The 20,740-nt window shown below is 39.8% G+C and overlaps 1 protein-coding gene across 4 annotated transcripts in view; it reads left to right on the forward strand.

Moving 5' to 3' along the window:
- Positions 1–20,740, forward strand: part of snrnp25 (small nuclear ribonucleoprotein 25) — an 88,178-nt gene that overhangs the window by 6,568 nt on the left and 60,870 nt on the right. For all 4 annotated transcript variants that reach the window (XM_072268595.1, XM_072268594.1, XM_072268593.1 and 1 more), the window contains 2 exons: positions 3,956–4,061; positions 16,539–16,613. In XM_072268595.1, coding sequence (XP_072124696.1) covers positions 3,956–4,061; positions 16,539–16,613 — 181 coding nt within the window. The remainder of the gene's footprint in view (positions 1–3,955; positions 4,062–16,538; positions 16,614–20,740) is intronic.

The raw sequence follows: 20,740 nt of genomic DNA on the forward strand, positions 1-20,740 counted from the left end.
TCCAGGACCAGCCTATTGGCTCAGGGTGTCTGACCCTCCAAGGGAGGAGTTGTAAAGTTTGATGGCCACATGCAGGAATGACTTCCTATGACGCTCAATGCTGCATCTCGCTGGAATGAGTCTCTGGCTGAATGTACTCCTGTGCCCACCCAGTACATTATGTAGTGGATGGGAGACATTGACCAAGATGGCATGCAACTTAGACAGCATCCTCTTTTCAGACACCACTGTGAGAGAGTCCAGTTCCATCCCCACAACATCACTGGCCTTACGAATGAGTTTGTTGATTCTGTTGGTGTCTGCTACCCTCAGCCTGCTGCCCCAGCACACAACAGCAAACATTATCGCACTGGCCACCACAGACTCGTAGAACATCCTCAGCATTTTCCGACAGATGTTAAAGGACCTCAGTCTTCTCAGGAAATAGAGACGGCTCTGGCCCTTCTTGTAGACAGCCTCAGTGTTCTTTGACCAGTCCAGTTTATTGTCAATTCGTATCCCCAGGTATTTGTAATCCTCCACCATGTCCACACTGACCCCCCGGTTGGAAACAGGGGTCACCGGTACCTTAGCTCTCCTCAGGTCTACCACCAGCTCCTTAGACTTTTTCACATTAAGCTGCAGATAATTCTGCTCACACCATGTGACAAAGTTTCCTACCGTAGCCCTGTACTCAGCCTCATCTCCCTTGCTGATGCATCCAACTATGGCAGAGGCATCAGAGAACTTCTGAAGGTGACAAGACTATGTGCAGTAGTTGAAGTTCAAGGTGTAAATGGTGAAGAGAAAGGGAGACAAGACAGTCCCCTGTGGAGCCCCAGTGCTGCTGATCACTCTGTCGGACACACACTGTTGCAAGCACACGTACTGTGGTCTGCCAGTCAGGTAATCAAGAATCCATGGCACCAGAAAAGCATCCACCTGCATTGCTGTCAGCTTCTCCCCCAGCAGAGCAGGGCGGATGGTGTTGAATGCACTGGAGAAGTCAAAAAACATGACCCTCACAGTGCTCGCTGTCTTGTCTAGGTGGGCGTCGACATGGTTCAGCAGGTAGACGATGGCATCCTCAACTCCTAGTCGGGGCTGGTAGGCGAACTGGAGGGGACCTAAGTGTGGCCTGAACATAGGCCGGAGCAGCTCCAGAACAAGTCTCTCCAGGGCCTTCATGATGTGGGAGGTCAATGCCACTGGTCTGTAGTCACTGAGGCCACTGGGGTGCGGCGTCTTCGTCACAGGGATGAGGCAGGACGTCTTCCACAGTACAGGAACCCTCCGGAGCCTCAGGCTCAGGTTGAATACATGGCGAAGTACTCCACATAGCTGAGGGGCACAGGCTTTGAGCACCCTGGTACTGACACCATCCGGTCCTGCAGCCTTGCTTGGGTTGAGACGTTTCAGCTGTCTTCTCACCTGTTCAACTGTGAAGCCCACCGTGGTGGTTTTGTGTGGGAGAGGGGTATAGTCATGAGAGCAGGGTGGGGGGCTGTGAGGAGGGGTAGGAGGGGAGAGTGGAATATGTGTTGGTTGGGGGCCGACAACAGATGACTCATGGGGGATGGGCAGGGGCCACAATGTCAAATATGTTAAAGAACAGGTGAAGTTCATTGGCCCTGTCCACACTGCCTTCCGCTCCTCTGTTGCTAGTTTGCCGGAACCCAGTGATGGTCCTCATCACCCTCCAGACCTCTCTCATGTTGTTCTGCTGGAGTTTCTACTCAAGCTTCCTCCTGTATCTGTCTTTAGCCTCCCTGATCCTGGCTTTCAGGTCCATCTGTATTGCCCTCAACTCCTCCCTATTTCCATCTCTTAACGCCCTCTTTTTAGCATTCAGGATGTCCTTAATGTCCTTTGTCACCCATGGTTTGTTATTTGTATAACAAAGGACAGTTCTTGTCGGAACATTGCAGTCCACACAGAAGTTGTGAATGATATGAAGATAGGTGGAGGGCAGGTAGTGTTGAGGAAGCGTGGTGCCTGCAGAAAGGCTTAAACTAATTGGGCAAATGGGCAAAGTGGCAGATGGAATATAGTCTAGGGAAGTGCGTGGTCATGACCTTTGGTAGAAGGACAGTGGTACAGAAGGTAAAGGCAATGTTAGCATTCATTTCGAGAGAACTAAAGCAAGGATGTAATGCTGAAGCTTTATATGGAGGAGAAGATGGCGACGCGACGACAGCGCGCGTGGCCTCTCCGGTGAATGATATCTGTAATCTGTCAAGTAGGGCACCGTGCACAATTCTGATTTGATGGAGACAGATGTGAGAGTGCAGAGGAACATCTGGAGAAACTTCTGTAATGCCCGCTTCGCTGCCGCTGCTACTGTGTGGTAACCGGAATCTCCGGAGCGTAAGGCCCGAATCCTCGGCTTTGCTTGTTTCAGTGACCGGGGCTAGGTCGAAGGCACTCGGCAGAGGATGGCGCTCGGGAGGCTGTATCAGAGGGGCTGGTCGGAGGCTCAAAGTTTTCGGGTGGATGGTCTCAGTGTCGGCTGTGGTCGGCTGCTTCCAAGGCATCGGCAAGTTGACAGTGCCTGGAGGTTTATGGCAGGGAGTTTCTCCCTTTTGCCACCTGCTATTGGGGACTCGGGAGTCGATTGACTCGGGGACTTTGAGACTATTTTTTTACCGTGCCCATGATTTGTTCTTCATCAAATTATGGTATTGCTTTGCACTGCTGTAACTATATGTTATAATTATGTGGTTCTGTCAGTGTTAGTCTTTGGTTTGTCCTGTTTTCTGTGATATCACTCCGGAGAAACATTGTATCATTTCTTAATACATGTATGCATTTCTAAATGACAATAAAAGAGGACTGAGTGTTCTCATAATCTAATATGGTATTGGTCAGGCTGCACTTGGAGTATTGTGACTATCTTTGGGCCCCTTATCTGAAAGATGTGCTAGCATTTGAAAAGGTCTAGAGGAGATTCAAGAGAATGATCCCAGGAATGAGGAGCATTTGATACTTGATGGAGTTTAGAAGAAAGAGGGGAGATCTCATTGAAATATATCGATATCGATATGGCTGAAATCTGCTCTTAGGTCTTAATGATCCCTCCCCCTTCTCCTCGTAGTTATCGATGGAGGAATTCATGGAATTCATTCTGAGTACGCTGCCGTGTCTTTTGATTGACTCTAAATGAACAAAATCAGCACAGAAACCTAGTGCAGATAATGGACTAGCTTCATACAATGCTTTTGACCATTTCATCTTCCAAATCTTCATTTTCGTTGTAACATTCAAGATGATTGTCAATACCTTCAACTTCTTCATAGTTCCAAGCTTGCTGAAGTGGTGAAATCATTTCATTTTCACTCATGACCGTTTCTGGCATCTCTAAGCCTGAATGCTTGTGAGCAAAACAGTTCTGAATTGTCCTACTGCTTATTTCTTGCCAACTCTCACTGCTGTTTGAACACAAACACACACACACAACTGGTGCTATTTAAAATCTGTTTGTTCTAAGCATGGCGTAGCGTCTAACAGGCCACACAAGCATACATGACTGATGTTAATTGGAAACTGTTCGACAAAAGTCTCCTATCCCATTTAAGCAGCCTAGTGTCCCAGTTAAACAAAGGGAATCCTGGCTATTTTCTTGATTAGTTTCTGTTTTTTAGGAGATGTCCTAAGTGAGCTGGTTCCCGATTAACCAATGGCCCAATTAACTGGAATCCGATATTCTGAATCGGAATCAGTTTTACTATTTCAGACATCTGTTGTGAAATTTGTTATTTTGCGGCAGCAGTACTGTGCAATACTTAAAAATGACTGTAAGTTATCATCAATAAATAGTGCAAAACAATGAGGTAATGTTCCTGGACTGTTGAGAAATCTGATGGTGGAGGGGAGTAATCTGTTTTTAAAACATTGGATATGGGTTGACAGGCTTTTATACCACCTCCCTGATATGTATATGTTACACTACCACATAATCCATACTTTCTCCTTTCAGCTGTTGTTGTGATTCAAAATGAAACTGTCTTGGATTTGAAGAAAGCTATTCAGAGATATGTCCAACTGAAGCAAGAACGAGAAGGAGGAACACAGTACATTAGCTGGTAAATTATTCCTTGCTATTTACTATGCAATGCATCTACATCTATCGTTGAGGACATGTTGAAATTAATGATATCTGTCATTTAAATCTTGCCTAAAGTATTTCAGTTTCTCACTAGTATAAATATCACCGTATGAGTTGCTCAAGAAATAATGGCAGAATTATAAACACAAGATTCTGCAGATGCTGGAAGTCTTGATCAACACATCCAAAATGCTGAAGGAACTCAGCAAGTGAGGCAGCATCTATGGTGAGGAATAAACAGGTGACATTTCGGGCCGAGAGCCTTCATCAGGACAGAAATCGTAGCACGATTATATTTTTTAATTTGTTTAGTAATATGTGGAGAAAAATGGATTGACCTTTAAATATTACCTGTATCACCAATCATGCAACGTTGCAAATGTCAAGCATGGTTTGGAGTATCTAGCGATCTGGGTGCAAATTGCTCCCAAAGTAGCTTTAATTGTAATTTTAAAAAAAATTTTAAGGGACCACTCAAAATTATTTGCATATTGCTGAAAATAAAATCTGCAAGTGAGCACATTAGGAATCCATGGAAATGGACTCTTCAGCTCACCATATCCGTGGTGAAGATTTTGCCCATGTACACAATCCGTCTTACTGCATTAGAATCAAATCCTACTATACATTCCCATTTTAGATCATGCTTTGGAAGACCTTTGCTTTAAATATTATACTTTCAAGATTCTCCAGGAGGCGCTTATGGAGTGAGGTTAACTTTGGCTTCGCTCCATTACCATTACTTTTTGTTAACCTATGATCACCCTTATTTAATTCATTTTTATGTACACTAGTAGAGTTATACTATTGAATTATCCCTGAGCTTTGATTGTGAAATTTGAAGAAATGAACAAAGAAATAAGTACAAGATCTAAAGGGCGTGATCCTAAAAATGGGAAAGATTCCGACGGTAACGGGAGGAAAAAAGGTGAACCTAAGCAAACTGAATTAACTTATGATACACTGTTGAATCTTTTAAGTGTGAAATTTGATGAACAATGTCAAAGTTTTAAAGAAGACAAAGTCAATTAAGGATTCTTTGGAATCGCTTGGTTACGAAGTTAACCAGCAACAAAGTAAAATTGCAGAATTGAACGATGAAGCCCAGAAGAGAGATCTGAAAATTGAGAATTTGGAACAAAAACTGTCTTTGATGTCTAAACAGCTGGAGAGTTTTAAATCCAAGACTATTGATTTTGAAAAACGATCCAGAAGACAGAACTTACGTATAATTGGTCTCCCCGAAGATGTCGAGGAAGGGTACCCTTTAAAATTCTTTTCTCAACTTTTAAAGGATGTGTTTAGCTCTGTATTTCGGAACGACCCTCCATTGCTTGATCGCGTTCACTGTACACTTCATCGAAAACCGGGGAGTTGCCCGTCGCCAAGGTATGATTAAATTTCAAGATTATCGGTTCCAACTGGTGGAGTACTTTAGTCCAGAAGTGATGAAGGAGTGGCTGGCTTTCAAATCTCTGATGTTGGAATGTTACCAAAAAGGTCTTTGACCAGCTTTATTGTACACTGCGCGTTTAAGAATTTCTCCTCTAGAAGGACCACGCTGTATCTTTTATTCTACAAGTGCTGTTCAAAGTTTCTTGGATGAGCACTATCCATCTGCTACGATACTTCTCCCTAATTAATGTATGGCTCTCGCAGTATTGGCTCTGTTGTTATGTGCTTCTTTTTAAAGTCTATAATTATGAAGATGGACCTTTATAAGTTCAAGATTTTCTTTTTTTTTTTGGTTAGTAGTGTAGGTATTTTTCACATTTCAATTTAAGTTTTTCTTTGATGAGTTCGTTTTTTCTTATTTTGCCAATTTCTAACTATTTGATCTTTGACATTGTTATTAATGATTTGATGCTGAATTTCTATTACAATGGAGGAACATCTTGTGGTTTTTTTTGCTTCATATAATTAAGATGGCGGTTTCTTTCCCTTTCTTCATAATACCTTTATTTTTACTGTGACATTTTCTCGTGTTCCTCTTCCCATAATTCCTTTCTTTCTTTTGAAGTGCCATTTTTAATTATTTATGTTTGTAATTGACTAATAATGTATTGGCTTTACTCTTTTCTCTCATTTTAGAAACCACAATATGAAGATTGTTATAGTTCAGTGTTTTTTTTTGGATTTTGGGTGGCTCTCTTTTCAACATATATCTTTGTAGTTGCCTTCTGGAGAAATAGGGGTAGACTTAGTGTTAGTTTATTCTGTGGCCTTTTTCTGGCTTAGTCTTGGGTCTTTGTGGGTGTCTTTTTACTATTAGTTTTTTCAATTGGGCTGACTTAGAACTACTAAAATGTTGTGACTTCCGGTTCCTTTTTGAATTTTTGTTCCTCTTCCATTTTCATGAGTTTATATTATGGTTAACTCTTTATATACCAAAGGGTTGATTCTAGGAAAATATGGCTCATATTATTAATTTTGTCTCTTGGGATACAAAGGGTTTAAACCATCTGATTAAATGGAAGAAGATTTTTAAAGTATTCCGAAGACTGAACGCTCATATTATTTTTGCACAAGAAACTTGTGAAGAAAGAGGATAATCACCATTTCTTTAGGTTTTGGAAGGTCTAAAAGTATCAATCGGACTCCCAGGCCAAAGTATAAAGGAGTTTCAATTTTTATAGATTCCTCAATTACATCGTTTCAGATCCGAATGGCAGATTTTTGTTAATTACTGGATTTTTTAAAATAATAATTTATGATTGATTCTGGAATTTCAGCAATTTGGAGATTTCTATACCCTAAGGATAAAGAGTTTTCATTCTTCTCACATGTTTATCATTCTTATTCTAGAATTGACTACTTTTTTATTGACTCTTGTTTAATTCCTTCTGTGATTGACTGTAACTATGACATTATTGCCATTTCCAATCATGCTCCAATGAAACTCTTTATCAAGTTGTTGGATACATCTCCTAGTACTAGACAATGGCAGTTTAATTCCAACCTGCTTCAAGACTCAGATTTTGTTAAGTTTATGAAGGAACAGATTGATTTCTTCTTTTCAACTAATATTACAGAAGAAATTTCCAGTGGGACAGTATGGGACACTTTTAAAGCATATATCCGTGGACAGATTATTTCCTATTTTGTTGGTTTGAAAAAACGTATTAAGAATGAAACACTTCTGTTTGTTGATAAGATTAAAGAAATTGATACTAAATATTCCATTACTCCAAGTAAGGAGCTTTATAAACAAAGAGTCGAACTTCAAATGGAACCTAGCTTATTACTAACATCCTTGATTGAAAATCAACTAATGAAAACCAGAAGTGAGTTTTATATACATAGTGATAAATCAGGTAAATTATTAGCTAATCAATTGAAAACTGCTTCGGTTCAACGTCAAATTATCAAGATTCATAAACATGATGATACCCTGACAGTTGATCATGACGAGATAAACAAATCTTTTGAAGAATTTTATACCTCTTTATACCACTCTGAATTTCCTCATGATCCCAATACCATGCATGACTTTTTAAGGAAATTAAACTTCCTGAAATTATCATCCGAAGAACGTTTAACATTAGAAACTCCCATTAGGGATAAAAGATGTTATTTCCTCAATGAACTCTGGCAAAGCACCTGGTCCTGATGGTTATACAGTAGAATTCTTTAAGTTTTTTTCTTCTATTCTTTCTCCTTGGTTGTGTAGAGTTTTTAAAGAAGCGATTAGATTAGGTAAATTACCACAATCATTTTATGGAGCTACTATTTCTTTAATTCTAAAGAAAAATAAAGGTCCTGCTGTTTGTATATCATATAGACCGATATCCCTGCTGAATGTAGATTCTAAGATTTTTTCTAAAATACTAGCAACTAGGTTAGAGAGGGTATTACCTCAAATTATCTCTGTGGACCAAACTGGATTTATTAAAAATCATTATTCATCTTTTAATATTAGGAGATTAATGAATATTGTTTATACTCCTTCACCTAGTACTGCAGAAAGTGTTATTTCATTAGATGCTGAGAAAGCCTTTGACAAAGTTGAATGGCCATTCTTATTTAGTGTGCTTGAGAAATTTAATTTTAGTCTGATGTTTATATCTTGGATTAAATTGATATACCATACCCCTGTAGCTTTGGTTTTTACTAATAATCAAAGATCCCCCTTTTCTTGCTTATTTCGGGGTACTAAGCAGGGATGCCCTCTTAGTCCATTACTATTTGATATTGCTCTAGAACCTTTAGCAATTGCTATTCGAGATTCACCTAATATCCTTGGTATTACCCGAGGGAATGAGATACATAAGTTATGATTATATGCAGACGATTTGTTATTATATATTTCTAATCCTGAGAAATCCATTCCCGCAGTTTTATCCTTGTTGGCTCAGTTTAGTAACTTCCCTGGTTAGAAATTGAACCTTAATAAGAGTGAACTGTTTCCTCTAAACATGCAGGTTCCAATATATGAATGTTTACCATTTAGACTGGTTACCGACTATTTTACTTATTTATGGGTTAAATTTACAAAAAAGCACAAGGATTTATTTAAGGCTAATTTTTTACCTTTAATTGATCAGATTAAACATCTGTTTACTAAATGGTCACCAATGTGTCTATCATTGATAAGTCGGATCAATGCTATCAAGATGATTATTTTCCCTAAATTCTTATATTTATTTCAAGCAGTGCCAATTTTTATTCCGAAATCCTTTTTTGATAATGTTGATTCTAAAATTTCTTCATATATATAGCAGAATAAAAATCCTAGGTTAGGTAAAAGATATTTACGGAAGTTCAAAAAAGGATGGTGGTCTGGTATTGCCAAACTTTAGATTTTACTATTGGGCAATTAATATTCGATATTTAAAATTTTGGTCATGGGACTTGGACATAATTTCAAGTCCACATTGGGTAAATCTTGAATGTAAGTCTGTACAAGGGTTTTCACTGGGTTCTATCTTAGGGACTTTACTTCCTTTTGCTCTTTCTAAATTGCACAAACAAATAGATAATCCAATAGTTAAATATACTTTACGAATATGGTTTCAATTTTGAAAATTTTTTGAGCTGCATCAATTTATTCTAGCAAGTCCTATTATATCTAATTTTTTTTTTTCAACCCTCTATTATGGATCAAGCCTATTTGGCTTGGAAAACCAAAGGTATATTACAATTTTGTGATCTATTTTTGGATAATTTTTTCATGTCCTTTGAACAATTATCTAATAAATATAATTTGCCTAGATCCCATTTCTTTAGATATTTACAGATCAGAAATTTTTAAAAAACTGTTCTTCCTACCTTCCCAAATCTATATCCAATGGATATTTTGGAAAAAATTTTAGATTTAAATCCTTTTCAGAAAGGTATAATAACAACTATTTATAATATAATTATGAAAATACATCCATATGTATCTAATAAAATTAAGAATGATTGGTAAAGGGAACTTAAGCTTATTTTACCTATTGAAAAATGGGAAAAAATTCTTCAATTAGTTAACTCATCCTCTATATGCGCTGAACATGTGTTGATATAGTTTAAAGTAGTCCATAGGGCCCATATGTCCTAAGGATAAATTAGCTCATTATTACTCCCATATAAGTTCTGTATGTGATAGATGTCACTCTGAGATAGCTTCTTTAACTCATACGTTTTGGTCATGTCCTTTTTTGAAAAAATACTGGAAAGATATCTTTGATATTATTTCATCTGTTCTGAGTATTGATTTACCACCTCACCCTATTACCGCAATTTTTGGTTTACCAATGATAGAACCAAATCACTTAACCTCTTCAGCTCGTCGGATGATTGCATTTCTTACATTAATGGCTAGAAGATCCATTTTGCTGAATTGGAAAGAGATCAATCCTCCCAACACATTTCATTGGTTCTCTCAAACTATCTTGTGTTTAAATTTAGAAAAAATTAGAAGTGTCATTTGTGATCCTTCTATTAAATTAAAAACAACTTGGAAGCCATTTATTCAACACTTCCATATGATGTAATTTGACCTTTTCCAAACCTATTCTATTTCTTTTATATATCTATATATACAGAGTGGAGTGGAGTCAATGACACTAATGGTTCTTTTTGATGTTACACAACAGTCCATGTCTTTTTCTTTTCCTTAGTTTAGTTGGTTAGCATTGTTAGGTTAGTTTTTTCTGGTTTTCCCCCCCCCCCTTTTTCATGCTACTTCTGTTTTTTTCTGTATATTATATTTGTATTTTGTACGATTTTGGGAGGTTTTAATATCTGTGTGTCAACTGAGTTTATATTTATATACAAACAACAGGAATTCTGCAGATGCTGGAAATTCAAGCAACACACATAAAAGTTGCTGGTGAAAGCAGCAGGCCAGGCAGCATCTGTAAGAAGAGGTGCAGTCGATGTTTCAGGCCGAGACCCTTCATCAGGACTGACGAAGGGTCTCGGCCTGAAACGTCGACTGCACCTCTTCCTACAGATGCTGCTTGGCCTGCTGCGTTCACCAGCAACTTTTATGTGTGTTGCTTATATTTATATATGTTAATTATTAACAATGTAATCCCAGTAGCTTTGTATTAATACTATGTTATGTTTAACATTTTGATATTAATAAAAAGATTGAAAAAGAAAGAATATTATACTTTCATATATTGATTAATAAATTGGTGCGGATCTAATTCAAAATTGAATGTATCATAAGAGTTACTTGAAACTAGAAAGTGTTAACATTTGTTTACTTTCTAACTTTATGCCTAAAAGCATACTTAATTTTTTGACTTTGCTGAAGGTCTGCAAACAACTACCACTAGAGGGAACTTATGATAATTTGATGTGGGGTATGATTGACATCTCTAGCATTTAATCTTATGTTTTCATGTCTATGTCCCTGACTCTTGGGTGAATATTTATTAAAAGAGCAGGGTAAATCATGTTTAGCAACTTGATTGAGATTGTTGATCATCTAAAGAAGAGTGTAGATGAGGATATTGCTTAATGCATGGACTTTCCGAAGTTGCTCGATAAACTACCACATACAATGTTTGTCACAGATGTTTGTAACAAGGCTACAAAGTTGGCTGTGCCATAGAAAATAAAGACTGGTGGGTTGCTTAGGATTGAGTACCTGGACCACCTGTTTTTGCTAAATGTGACTTGTTAGAGTGATGTTTGAGTGTAGGTCATTTACATTTAGCAAATGGCTTTGGCTACCAGTCATCTGTTCCTTGAAAATGTATTGTGGATTTAATTTGGAACAATGTATTCCTAAAAGCTGTGAATCCCAGTCCACGGACGATGCTGGCATCTGTGGGTTGGACGCGAATTAGAAGATGTGAAGTTTGCACTCTTCCTGGTGCTTTCATTCATGCAACAACATTAGAAAATAAAGACTGGTGGGTTGCTTAGGACTGAGTACCTGGACCACCTATTTTTGCTATATGTGACTGACTTGAAGTTTGTAGATGATGTGAAACTTCGAAGGAGAATAAAGAGTGAAAGATATCATAACCGGACTTTCGGAGCATGTAGTTAACCTGTTTAAATGGCTGAGTATTTGGCAAATGAAATTCTACAGAGAAAATTGCAAGTTGAAATTGAGATAATGCAAGCTTAGTCTACACCATTTTAATGAAGAATAAAGAACAAAAGAACCAGTGGATATTTACAAATATTTGCAGTGGAAGGACTGCTTAACAATGCTACTGTTAAAACATGTTGGATGTTGGCTTTAAAATTAGAAATGCAGAATATAAAAACCAGGAAGTTATATTACCTCTGTGTGCAAAGTTGGTAGAGCACAGCAAAAGCATTGCAACTAGTGTGCGCTACTGTCTGAAAAGGATGTGAAGTTGTTGGGGAAAGCACGGATCAAAAATACTAGAAAGTCTTTAAAGAAATAGGGCTTATTAAAGCAGGGGTTCCGAAACTGGGGTCCATGGACTCCTTGGTTAATGGTAAGGTTCCGAGGCTTAAAATGTTGGAATCCCCTGACTTAAAGGGACTTAAACTTAAAGGGACTTAAAGACTTAAAATCCCCTGACCTTCGTCTTGTCAAGGAGAGCAAGGAGTTGATAGAGCGGAATTACAGGCAGGTGGTCACATCAGGGCCATGGGAGGCAGACAAGTGGTCACAGTTAGGAGGGGGAATAGGGAGAGTCAGGTAATAGAGAGTACCCCAGTGGCTGTGCTCCTGTTTGAGTACTGTTGGGGGGGACAGCTTACCTGGGGGAAGCAACAGTGGCTGTGCCTCCGTCACAGAGTCCGGCCCTGTAGCTCAGAAGGGTAGGGAAACGAAGAGGAGGGCAGTAGTAATAGGGGACTCGATAGTTAGGGGGTCAGATAGGCGATCCTGTGGATGCAGTCCGGAGACCTGGATGGTAGTTTACCTCCCTGGTGCCAGGGTCCGGGATGTTTCTGAATGCGTCCAAGAGATCCTGAAGTGGGAGGGAGAGGAGCCAGAGGTCGTGGTACATATAGATACCAATGACATCGGCAGGAAAAGGGGAAAGGTCCCGAAAGAAGAATATAGGGAGTTAGGAAGGGAGTTGCGAAAAAAGACCGCAAATGTAGTAATCTCGGGATTACTGCCTGTGCCACGCAACAGTGAGAGTAGGAGTGCTATGAGGTGGAGGATAAAGGCGTGGCTGAGGGATTGGAGCAGGGGGCAGGGATTCAAGTTTTTGGATTATTGGGACTCTTTTGGCGCAGGCGTGACTTGTACAAAAAGGACGGTTTGCACTTGAATCCTAGGGGGACCAATATCCTGGCGGGGAGATTTGCGAGGACTACTGAGGTGACTTTAAACTAGAATGGTTGGGGGGTGGGAATCAAATTAAAGAGACTAGGAGAGAGGAGGTTAGTTCACAAATAGAGAAAGCTAGTAAACAGTGTGTGAGGGAGGATAGGCAGGGAACAGAGATCAGGAGCACTCAGACCAAAGATGTAGGGGACAAGCAAGAAAAAGATAACAAAGTTGTTTGCTCCATTAAGGATAAACAGAGAGTAGGAGGTGGAGAGTTTCTTAAATGCATCTATTTTAATGCTAGGAACATTGTAAGAAAGGTGGATGAGCTGAGAGCATGGATTGATACCTGGAAATATGATGTTGTAGCTATTAGTGAAATGTGGTTGCAGGAGGGGTGTGATTGGCAACTAAATATTCCAGGATTTCGTTGCTTCAGGTGTGATAGAATAGGAGGGCCAAGAGGGGGAGCTGTTGCATTGCTTGTCAGAGAAAATATAACAGCGGTGCTCTGGCAGGATAGATTAGTGGACTCGTCTAGGGAGGATATTTGGGTGGAATTGAGGAATAGGGAAGGTGTTGTGATGCTTATAGGGGTATATTGTAGACCACCTAATGGGGACCGAGAACTAGAGGAGCAAATTTGTGAGGAGATAGCAGATATTTGTAGTAAGCACAAGATTGTGATTGTGAGAGATTTTAGTTTTCCACGCATAGACTGGGAAACCCATTCTGTAAAAGGGCTTGATGGTTTGGAGTTTGTCAAATGTGTGCAAGATAGTTTTTTGCAGCAATACATAGAGGTACCAACTAGAGAAGGGACAGTGTTGGATCTCTTGTTAGGGAATGAGATAGGGCAGGTGACGGAGGCATGTTTGGGGAGCACTTCGGGTCCAGTGATCACAATACCATTAGTTTCAATATAATTATGGAGAAGGATAGAACTGAACCTAGGGTTGAGATTTTTGATTGGAGAAAGGCTAACTTTGAGAAGATGCGAAAGGATTTAGAAGGAGTGGATTGGGACAATTTGTTTTATGGGAGGGATGTGATAGAGAAATGGAGGTCATTTAAAGGTGAAATTTTGAGGGTACAGGATCTTGATGTTCCTGTTAGGTTAAAAGGGAAGGTTAAAAGTTTGAGAGAGCCATGGTTTTCAAGGGACATTGGAAACTTGGTTCGGAAAAAGAGAGGGATCTTCAATAAATATAGGCAGCTTGGAGTTCATGAGGTGCTCGAGGAATATAAAGAATGTAAAAAGAATCTTAAGAAAGAAATTAGAAAAGCTAAAAGAAGATACAAGGCTGCTTTGGCAAGTAAGGTGAAAATAAATCCAAAGAGTTTCTACAGTTATGTTAATAGCAAAAGGATAGTGAGGGATAAAATTGGTCCCTTAAGAGAATCAGAGTGGACGGCTATGTGCAGAGCCAAAAGAGATGGGGGAGATTTTGAACAATTTCTTTTCTTTGGTATTCACTAAGGAGAAGGTTATTGAATTGTGTAAAGTAAAGGAAACAAGAAGGGTAGTTATGGAAAGTATGATGATTAAAGAAGAGGAAGTACTGGCGCTTTTAAGGAATATGAAAGTGGATAATTCTCCAGGTCCGGACAAGATATTCCCTAGGACCTTGAGGGAACTTAGTGTGGAAATAGCAGGGGCTCTGACAGAATTATTTCAAATGTCATTAGAAAGCGGGATGGTGCCAGAGGATTGGCGTATTGCTCGTGGTTCCATTGTTTAAGAAGGGTTCTAAGAGTGAACCTAGCAATTATCGGCCTGTGAGTTTGATGTCAGTGGTGGGTAAACTGATGGAATATATTCTTAGAGGTGGTATATATAGTTATCTGGATAGACAGGGTCTGATTAGGAACAGTGAATATGGATTTGTGTGTGGAAGGTCATGCTTGACAAATCTTACTGAATTTTTTGATGAGGTTACTAAGAAAGTTGACGAGGGTAAAGCGGTGTATGTTGTCTATATGGACTTCAGTAAGGCCTTTGACAAGGTTCCACACGGAAGATTAGTTAGGAAGGTTCAATCATTAGGCATTAATATCGAAGTAGTAAAATGGATTCAGCAGTGGCTGGATGGGAGACGCCAGAGAGTAGCGGTGGATAACTGTGTGTCAGATTGGAGGATGGTATGTAGCGGTGTGCCTCAGGGATCTGTACTGGGTCGAATGTTGTTTGTCATATATATTAATGATCTGGATGATGGGGTGGTAAATTGGATTAGTAAGTATGCAGATGATACTAAAATAGGTGGTGTTATGGATAATGAAGTAGGTTTTCAAAGCTTGCAGAGAGATTTAGACCAATTAGAAGAGTGGGCTGAAAGATGGCAGATGGAGTTTAATGCTGATAAATGTGAGGTGCTACATTTTGGTAGGACTAATCAAAATAGGACATACATGGTAAATGGTAGGGCATTGAAGAATGCTGTAGAACAGAGGGATCTAAGAATAATGGTGCATAGTTCCCTGAAGGTGGAATCTCATGTGGATAGGGTGGTGAAGAAAGCTTTTGGTATGCTGGCCTTTATTCATCAGAGCATTGAGTATAGGAGTTGGGATGTAATATTGAAATTGTATAAGGCATTGGTAAGGCCAAATTTGGAGTATTGTGTACAGTTCTGGTCACTGAATTATAGGAAAGATGTCAATAAAATTGAGAGAGTACAGAGGAGGTTTACTAAAATGTTGCCTGGGTTTCATCTCCTAAGTTACAGAGAAAGGTTCAACAAGTTAGGTCTTTATTTTCTTTAGAGCGTAGAAGGTTGAGGGGGGACTTGATAGAGCTGTTTAAAATTATGAGGGGGATTGATGGAGTTGACATGGATAGGCTTTTTCCATTGAGAATGGGGGAGATTCAAACAAGAGGACATGAGTTGAGAGTTAAAGGGCAAAAGTTTAGGGGTAACATGAGGGGGAACTTCTTTACTCAGAGAGTGGTAGCTCTGTGGAACAAGCTTCCAGCAGAAGTGGTTGAGGCAGGTTTGATGTTGTCATTTAAAGTTAAGTTGGATAGATATATAGACAGGAAAGGAATGGAAGGTTATGGGCTGAGTGCAGGTCGGTGGGACTAGGTGAGAGTAAGAGTTCGGCATGGACTAGAAGGGCCGAGATGGCCTGTTTCCGTGCTGTAATTGTTATATGGTTATATGGTTAAAGGAATTCAGAGTTTTCAGTTGTTTTGACCAATGAAGCCTCAGAGAAGATTTGGAATAAGTGAGAAAATATGAACACTACTTTTTTTTTTGGCTGAGGCGTTAGTAACTGTAGATTATAGTGACGGGTAAAAAAGACCAACATTTTTTCACATAAATAAGTGACCATACATTCCTATTCCTCTTGAGAGCTATGAAATGAGTTCTGATTCAGAAAATTATCTTTGTAATATTCAGTAATTGGAACCTACCCATTCCAGGGGCATACATTTGTTTAAAACTGCATTCCATATAAAAGCATGAAGTAGGAAAATTCATTTCATAGAATCACACAGAGAAAGTAGCTCTTTAGCCCACAGAGAAAGATCTGTCCAATTCTTTGTACATTCTTCGTGGCTGTGCATTCATTTTTTCTTTTCAGCATTTATCCAATTTTGTATAATTAACAAAATGAAGAGCCAAGTTCTTTTTTCATGGTGCTTAATATAATCTTGTTGGTATGTAGAAGAAGAACTGAAAGCAGTGAATTCTATCATAATATTTCATCCTGAATTGGAGTTTTCTTGATGCTTTGTCATTGTGTTTTTAGGAAATATATCTGGCAGACATACCATCTAACTTTTAACGGAGAGAAGCTAGCTGATGATAAAATGAAACTCAAAGAGTAAGTATGAATAAATTTAACAATATGACATTTTCCTCTTGTGCCTGATCCTTGGTGAGTGCTTTTATAATAGTCTTTTGTAAAATAAAGCTCAGAGTTATCAAGTCATGGAGGACTACAGCACAAAACAGGCCCTTTGGCCCATCTAGTGCATGCTGGCCTGGTCTTCCACATAGTCCCATCTACCTGTACCCGGACCATATCCTGCCAAGCATCCCCCATCTGTGTACCTATCCAAACTTTCAAATGTTAACAATTGAACCCATGTCTACCACTTCCACTGGTAGCTCATTCCATACCCACAACACCCTCTGAGTGGCACACACAAAATGCCGGAGGAACTGAGCAGGCCAAACAGCATCTATGGAAAAAAGTACAGTCGACGTTTCGGGCCGAAACCTTTTGGCAGGATTAGAGAGAAAAAGCTGAGGAGTAGATTTCAAAGGTAGCGGGGAGGGGAGAGAGAAACACCAGGCAATAGGTGAAACTTGGGGGGGAGGGATGAACCAGAGCTAGGAAATTGATTGATGAAAGAGACAGAAGGCCATGGAAGAAAGAAGAAATGTGGGGAAGGAGCACCAGAGGGAGGCGATGGGCGGGCAAGGAGATAACATGAGAGGGGGCAAGGGGATGGGAAATGGTGAAGGGATGGTTGTAGGCATTACTGGAAGTTTGAGAAATCAATGTTCTGTGGACTTGGACCCCAAGACCCTATGGATGACCCACACTGTTAAGAATCTTGCCATTAACCCTGTATTCTGCCTTCAAGTTCAACCTTTCAAAATGAATCGTTTCATACTTTTCTGGATTGAGCTCCAACTACCACTTGTCAGCTCACGTCTGCATCCAATCAATGTCCCATTGTAACCAGAATCAGAATCAGGTTTATTATCACTGGCATGTGATGTGACATTTGTTAACTTAGCAGAAGTAGTTCAATGCAATACATAATCTAGCAGAGAGAAAAAAAACATAATAAACAAATAAGTAAATCAATTACATATATTGAATAGATTTTTAAAAATGTGTAAAAACAAATACTGTATATTTAAAATAAAGTGAGGTTGTGCCCAGAGCTTCAGTGTCCATTTAGAAATTGGATGGCAGAGGGGAAGAAGCTGTCCCTGAATCGCTGAATGTGTGTGCCTTTAGGCTTCTGAACCTCCCACCTGATGGTAACAGTGAGAAAAGGGCATGTCCTGGGTGCTGGAGGTCCTTGATAATGAACACTACCTTTCTGAGACACCAGTACTTGAAGATGTCCTGGGTACTTTGTAGGCTAGTACCCAAGATTGAGTCAACTAAATTTACAACCCTCTGCAGCTTCTTTCAGTCTTGTGCAGTCGCCCCTCCATACCAGGCAGTGATGCAGCCTGTCGGAGTGCACTCCACAGTACAACTATAGAAGTTTTTGAGTGTATTTGTTGACATACCAAATCTCTTCAAACTCAGAATAAAGTATAGCTGCTGTCTTGCCTTCTTTATGACTACATCGATATGTTGGGACCAGGTTAGATTCTCGGAGATCTTGACACCCAGGAACTTGAAGCTGCTCACTCTCTCCACTTCTGATCTCTCCTATGAGGATTGGTAACCTACGACATCTGCAAGCTTACCCACCTACCCTTCCATTTCCCATCTAAGTCATTTATAAAAATCACAAAGAGCAGGGGTTCCAGAACAGATTTTCTGCAGAACACCACTGGTCGCTGACCTCCAGGCTGAATATGCTCATCTACTACTGCATTCTATCTTCTGTGGCAAGCCAGTTCTGAATCCATGCAGCCAAATTTCCCTGGATCCCATGCCTCCTAATTTTAGGGAAGTTGAAGTACTAATGACATCAACCACAATTTTTGCATCTTTCTGAAATCTGCCTCCTGATTCACACCTCAGTGTCTTTGTTGCTATTAGGGAGGGTTTGGTTCTATAGAATACTTCCACTAGAATGACTGCTTCCTTCCTGTTTTCGATTTCCACGCACAGACTCAGTAGACAATCCCTCCACGGCATCCACCCTTTCTGCAGCTGTGATACTATCCTGATTAGCATTGAAGCTCCCCATGTCTTTTACCTCCCCCCTTGTCCCTTTAGAAACATCTAATCCCTGGAGCATCCAGCAGCCTTTCCACTCCTTGTGACAACCAAGTCTCTATAATGGTCATATACAGACCCATGCTCTCAGATCATTGCTCTTGTTTCTAATACTTCTGTCATTAAAATAGTCACATTTCAACCTTCCTGCAAGAAATTATGCCCCTTCCACTGCCTAACCTTCCTCACAGTCTCTACAATCTGAATCTACTATTATAGCAACTGCCCCCCCTCCTCTGACCTAACACTGGTTCTCATACACCTACCAAACTAACCTAAACCTCCTGAACAGCTCCAGCAATTCTGCTCGCAAAAGGATATTGGGCGCCCTCAAATTCACATGTAACCCGTCCCTTTTGTACAGGTCATACCTTCCCTAGAAGAAATCTCAATGATCCACAAATCTGAAACTCTGCCTCTTACACCAAAACATCAGCCACACGTTCACCTGCCAGATCATCCTATTCTTACCCTCACTGGCATGTGGCATAGACAGCAATCCAAACATTTCTACCCTTCAGTTTCCTACCTATCTCTCTTTATTCTCTCTTCTGGGCTTCATTCCTTTCCAGGCTATACAGTTGGTACCAATACATACCAAAACATGTGGTTGCTCATCCTCCTCCTCAAAAATGCTGTGGAGACATCCCTGACCTTAGCACTGGAAGTCAACATGCAATTATGTCCGTAAAATTTCTAGTCTGTTCCTCTAACTTTTGAATCCTCTACCATCACTGCTCTCCTCCTCTCCTTCCTTCCTGTCTGAGCTGCAGAGCCAGACTCAGTGTCAGAGGTTTGAATGCTGTGGCTTTTCTCTGCTAGGTTGTTCCCCACTCCCTCCCCAACATTGTCCTAAGCAGTATAGTGGTTATATAGTGAGGAGAACAACCACAAGGGTACCCTGCACTGGCTGCCTATCCCCTTCCTCCTCCTGATGGTCATCCACTTAACTGTGCCCTGCACCTTGGGTGTAACTATCTCTTTGTATCAATCAACACCACAGCCTCCCAAATGGTCCGGCATTCACCCAGCTCCAGCTCCCTAATTCATTCTGTAAAAAGCTGCAGGTGGATGCACTTCCTGCAGGTGTAGATGTCACATTTGTCCCCTTGTCTTCCCGCATCCTGCAAAAGGAGCATTCCAGTGTCCTGACTGGCATTCCCACTGTTCTAATGGCTTGCACAATCTTAAACCTGTCAAAATGCAGCTTGCTTGTTATATCTCATGATGGCTTGCTCGTTGTCAAGTGTATTTGTCCCATTGTTTCCATGTGGATAATAATGCCAAATGGCTATTAAGTGATAAGAGTATGATAACAGAGTGTCTAAAATAGAATAAACATCTGTCATGTGCATGAATGATTCACCAAGATGGTTCAAATCAAACATTGGATTCAAATTGACATAGGTGGCTCAATGACTCAACTAGTGGAACAATTGCTTCTCAGCTCTGTTTACCCAGCTTTGATCATGACTTGCTGTTCTGTCTTTGTGGAGTTTGTGGATTCTCCTTGCGCCTTTTTCTACATAACTTTTCCCCAAGTGCTCTGGTTTCCTCCTGCATATAAAGCTGTGAATTGGTTGGTTAGTTGGTCATAGTAAATTGTGTGTAGATGAGTGGTAGAATTGCAGAGGGCTGGGAGTTGATGGGAACACGGGGAGAATAAAATGCATCAGGATTGAATTTAGATGTGACGTTTAAAATTGGTGCTGACTTGTTTATAAACTTTGAAAATAAATGTTAACTAAACTTTTTGATAGTTTGATGTTATCAAAATTGTGTGACTGGATCAGTAGAGTTGAATGTTATTCATTAACCTTAATTAAATAAATCAGAAATACTAGTATAAAATTCTCTTTTGTTCACTAAAGATTATAGGGTAAATGCCAATCCTGCCTTTGTGTTTATTTTGTTACACAGAAGCCAAGACTCACAATGAATGTAACAGTTGTTAAGAAGGAATAATACACTATATAGTACATTACTGGTTTTAGTTGACTCTTCAGTTTTCCTAGCATGCTAAGTAAAAAAAC

Source organism: Mobula birostris, chromosome 9 (assembly GCF_030028105.1).
Source record: "Mobula birostris isolate sMobBir1 chromosome 9, sMobBir1.hap1, whole genome shotgun sequence".
In the NCBI taxonomy this organism is placed as follows: domain Eukaryota; kingdom Metazoa; phylum Chordata; class Chondrichthyes; order Myliobatiformes; family Myliobatidae; genus Mobula; species Mobula birostris.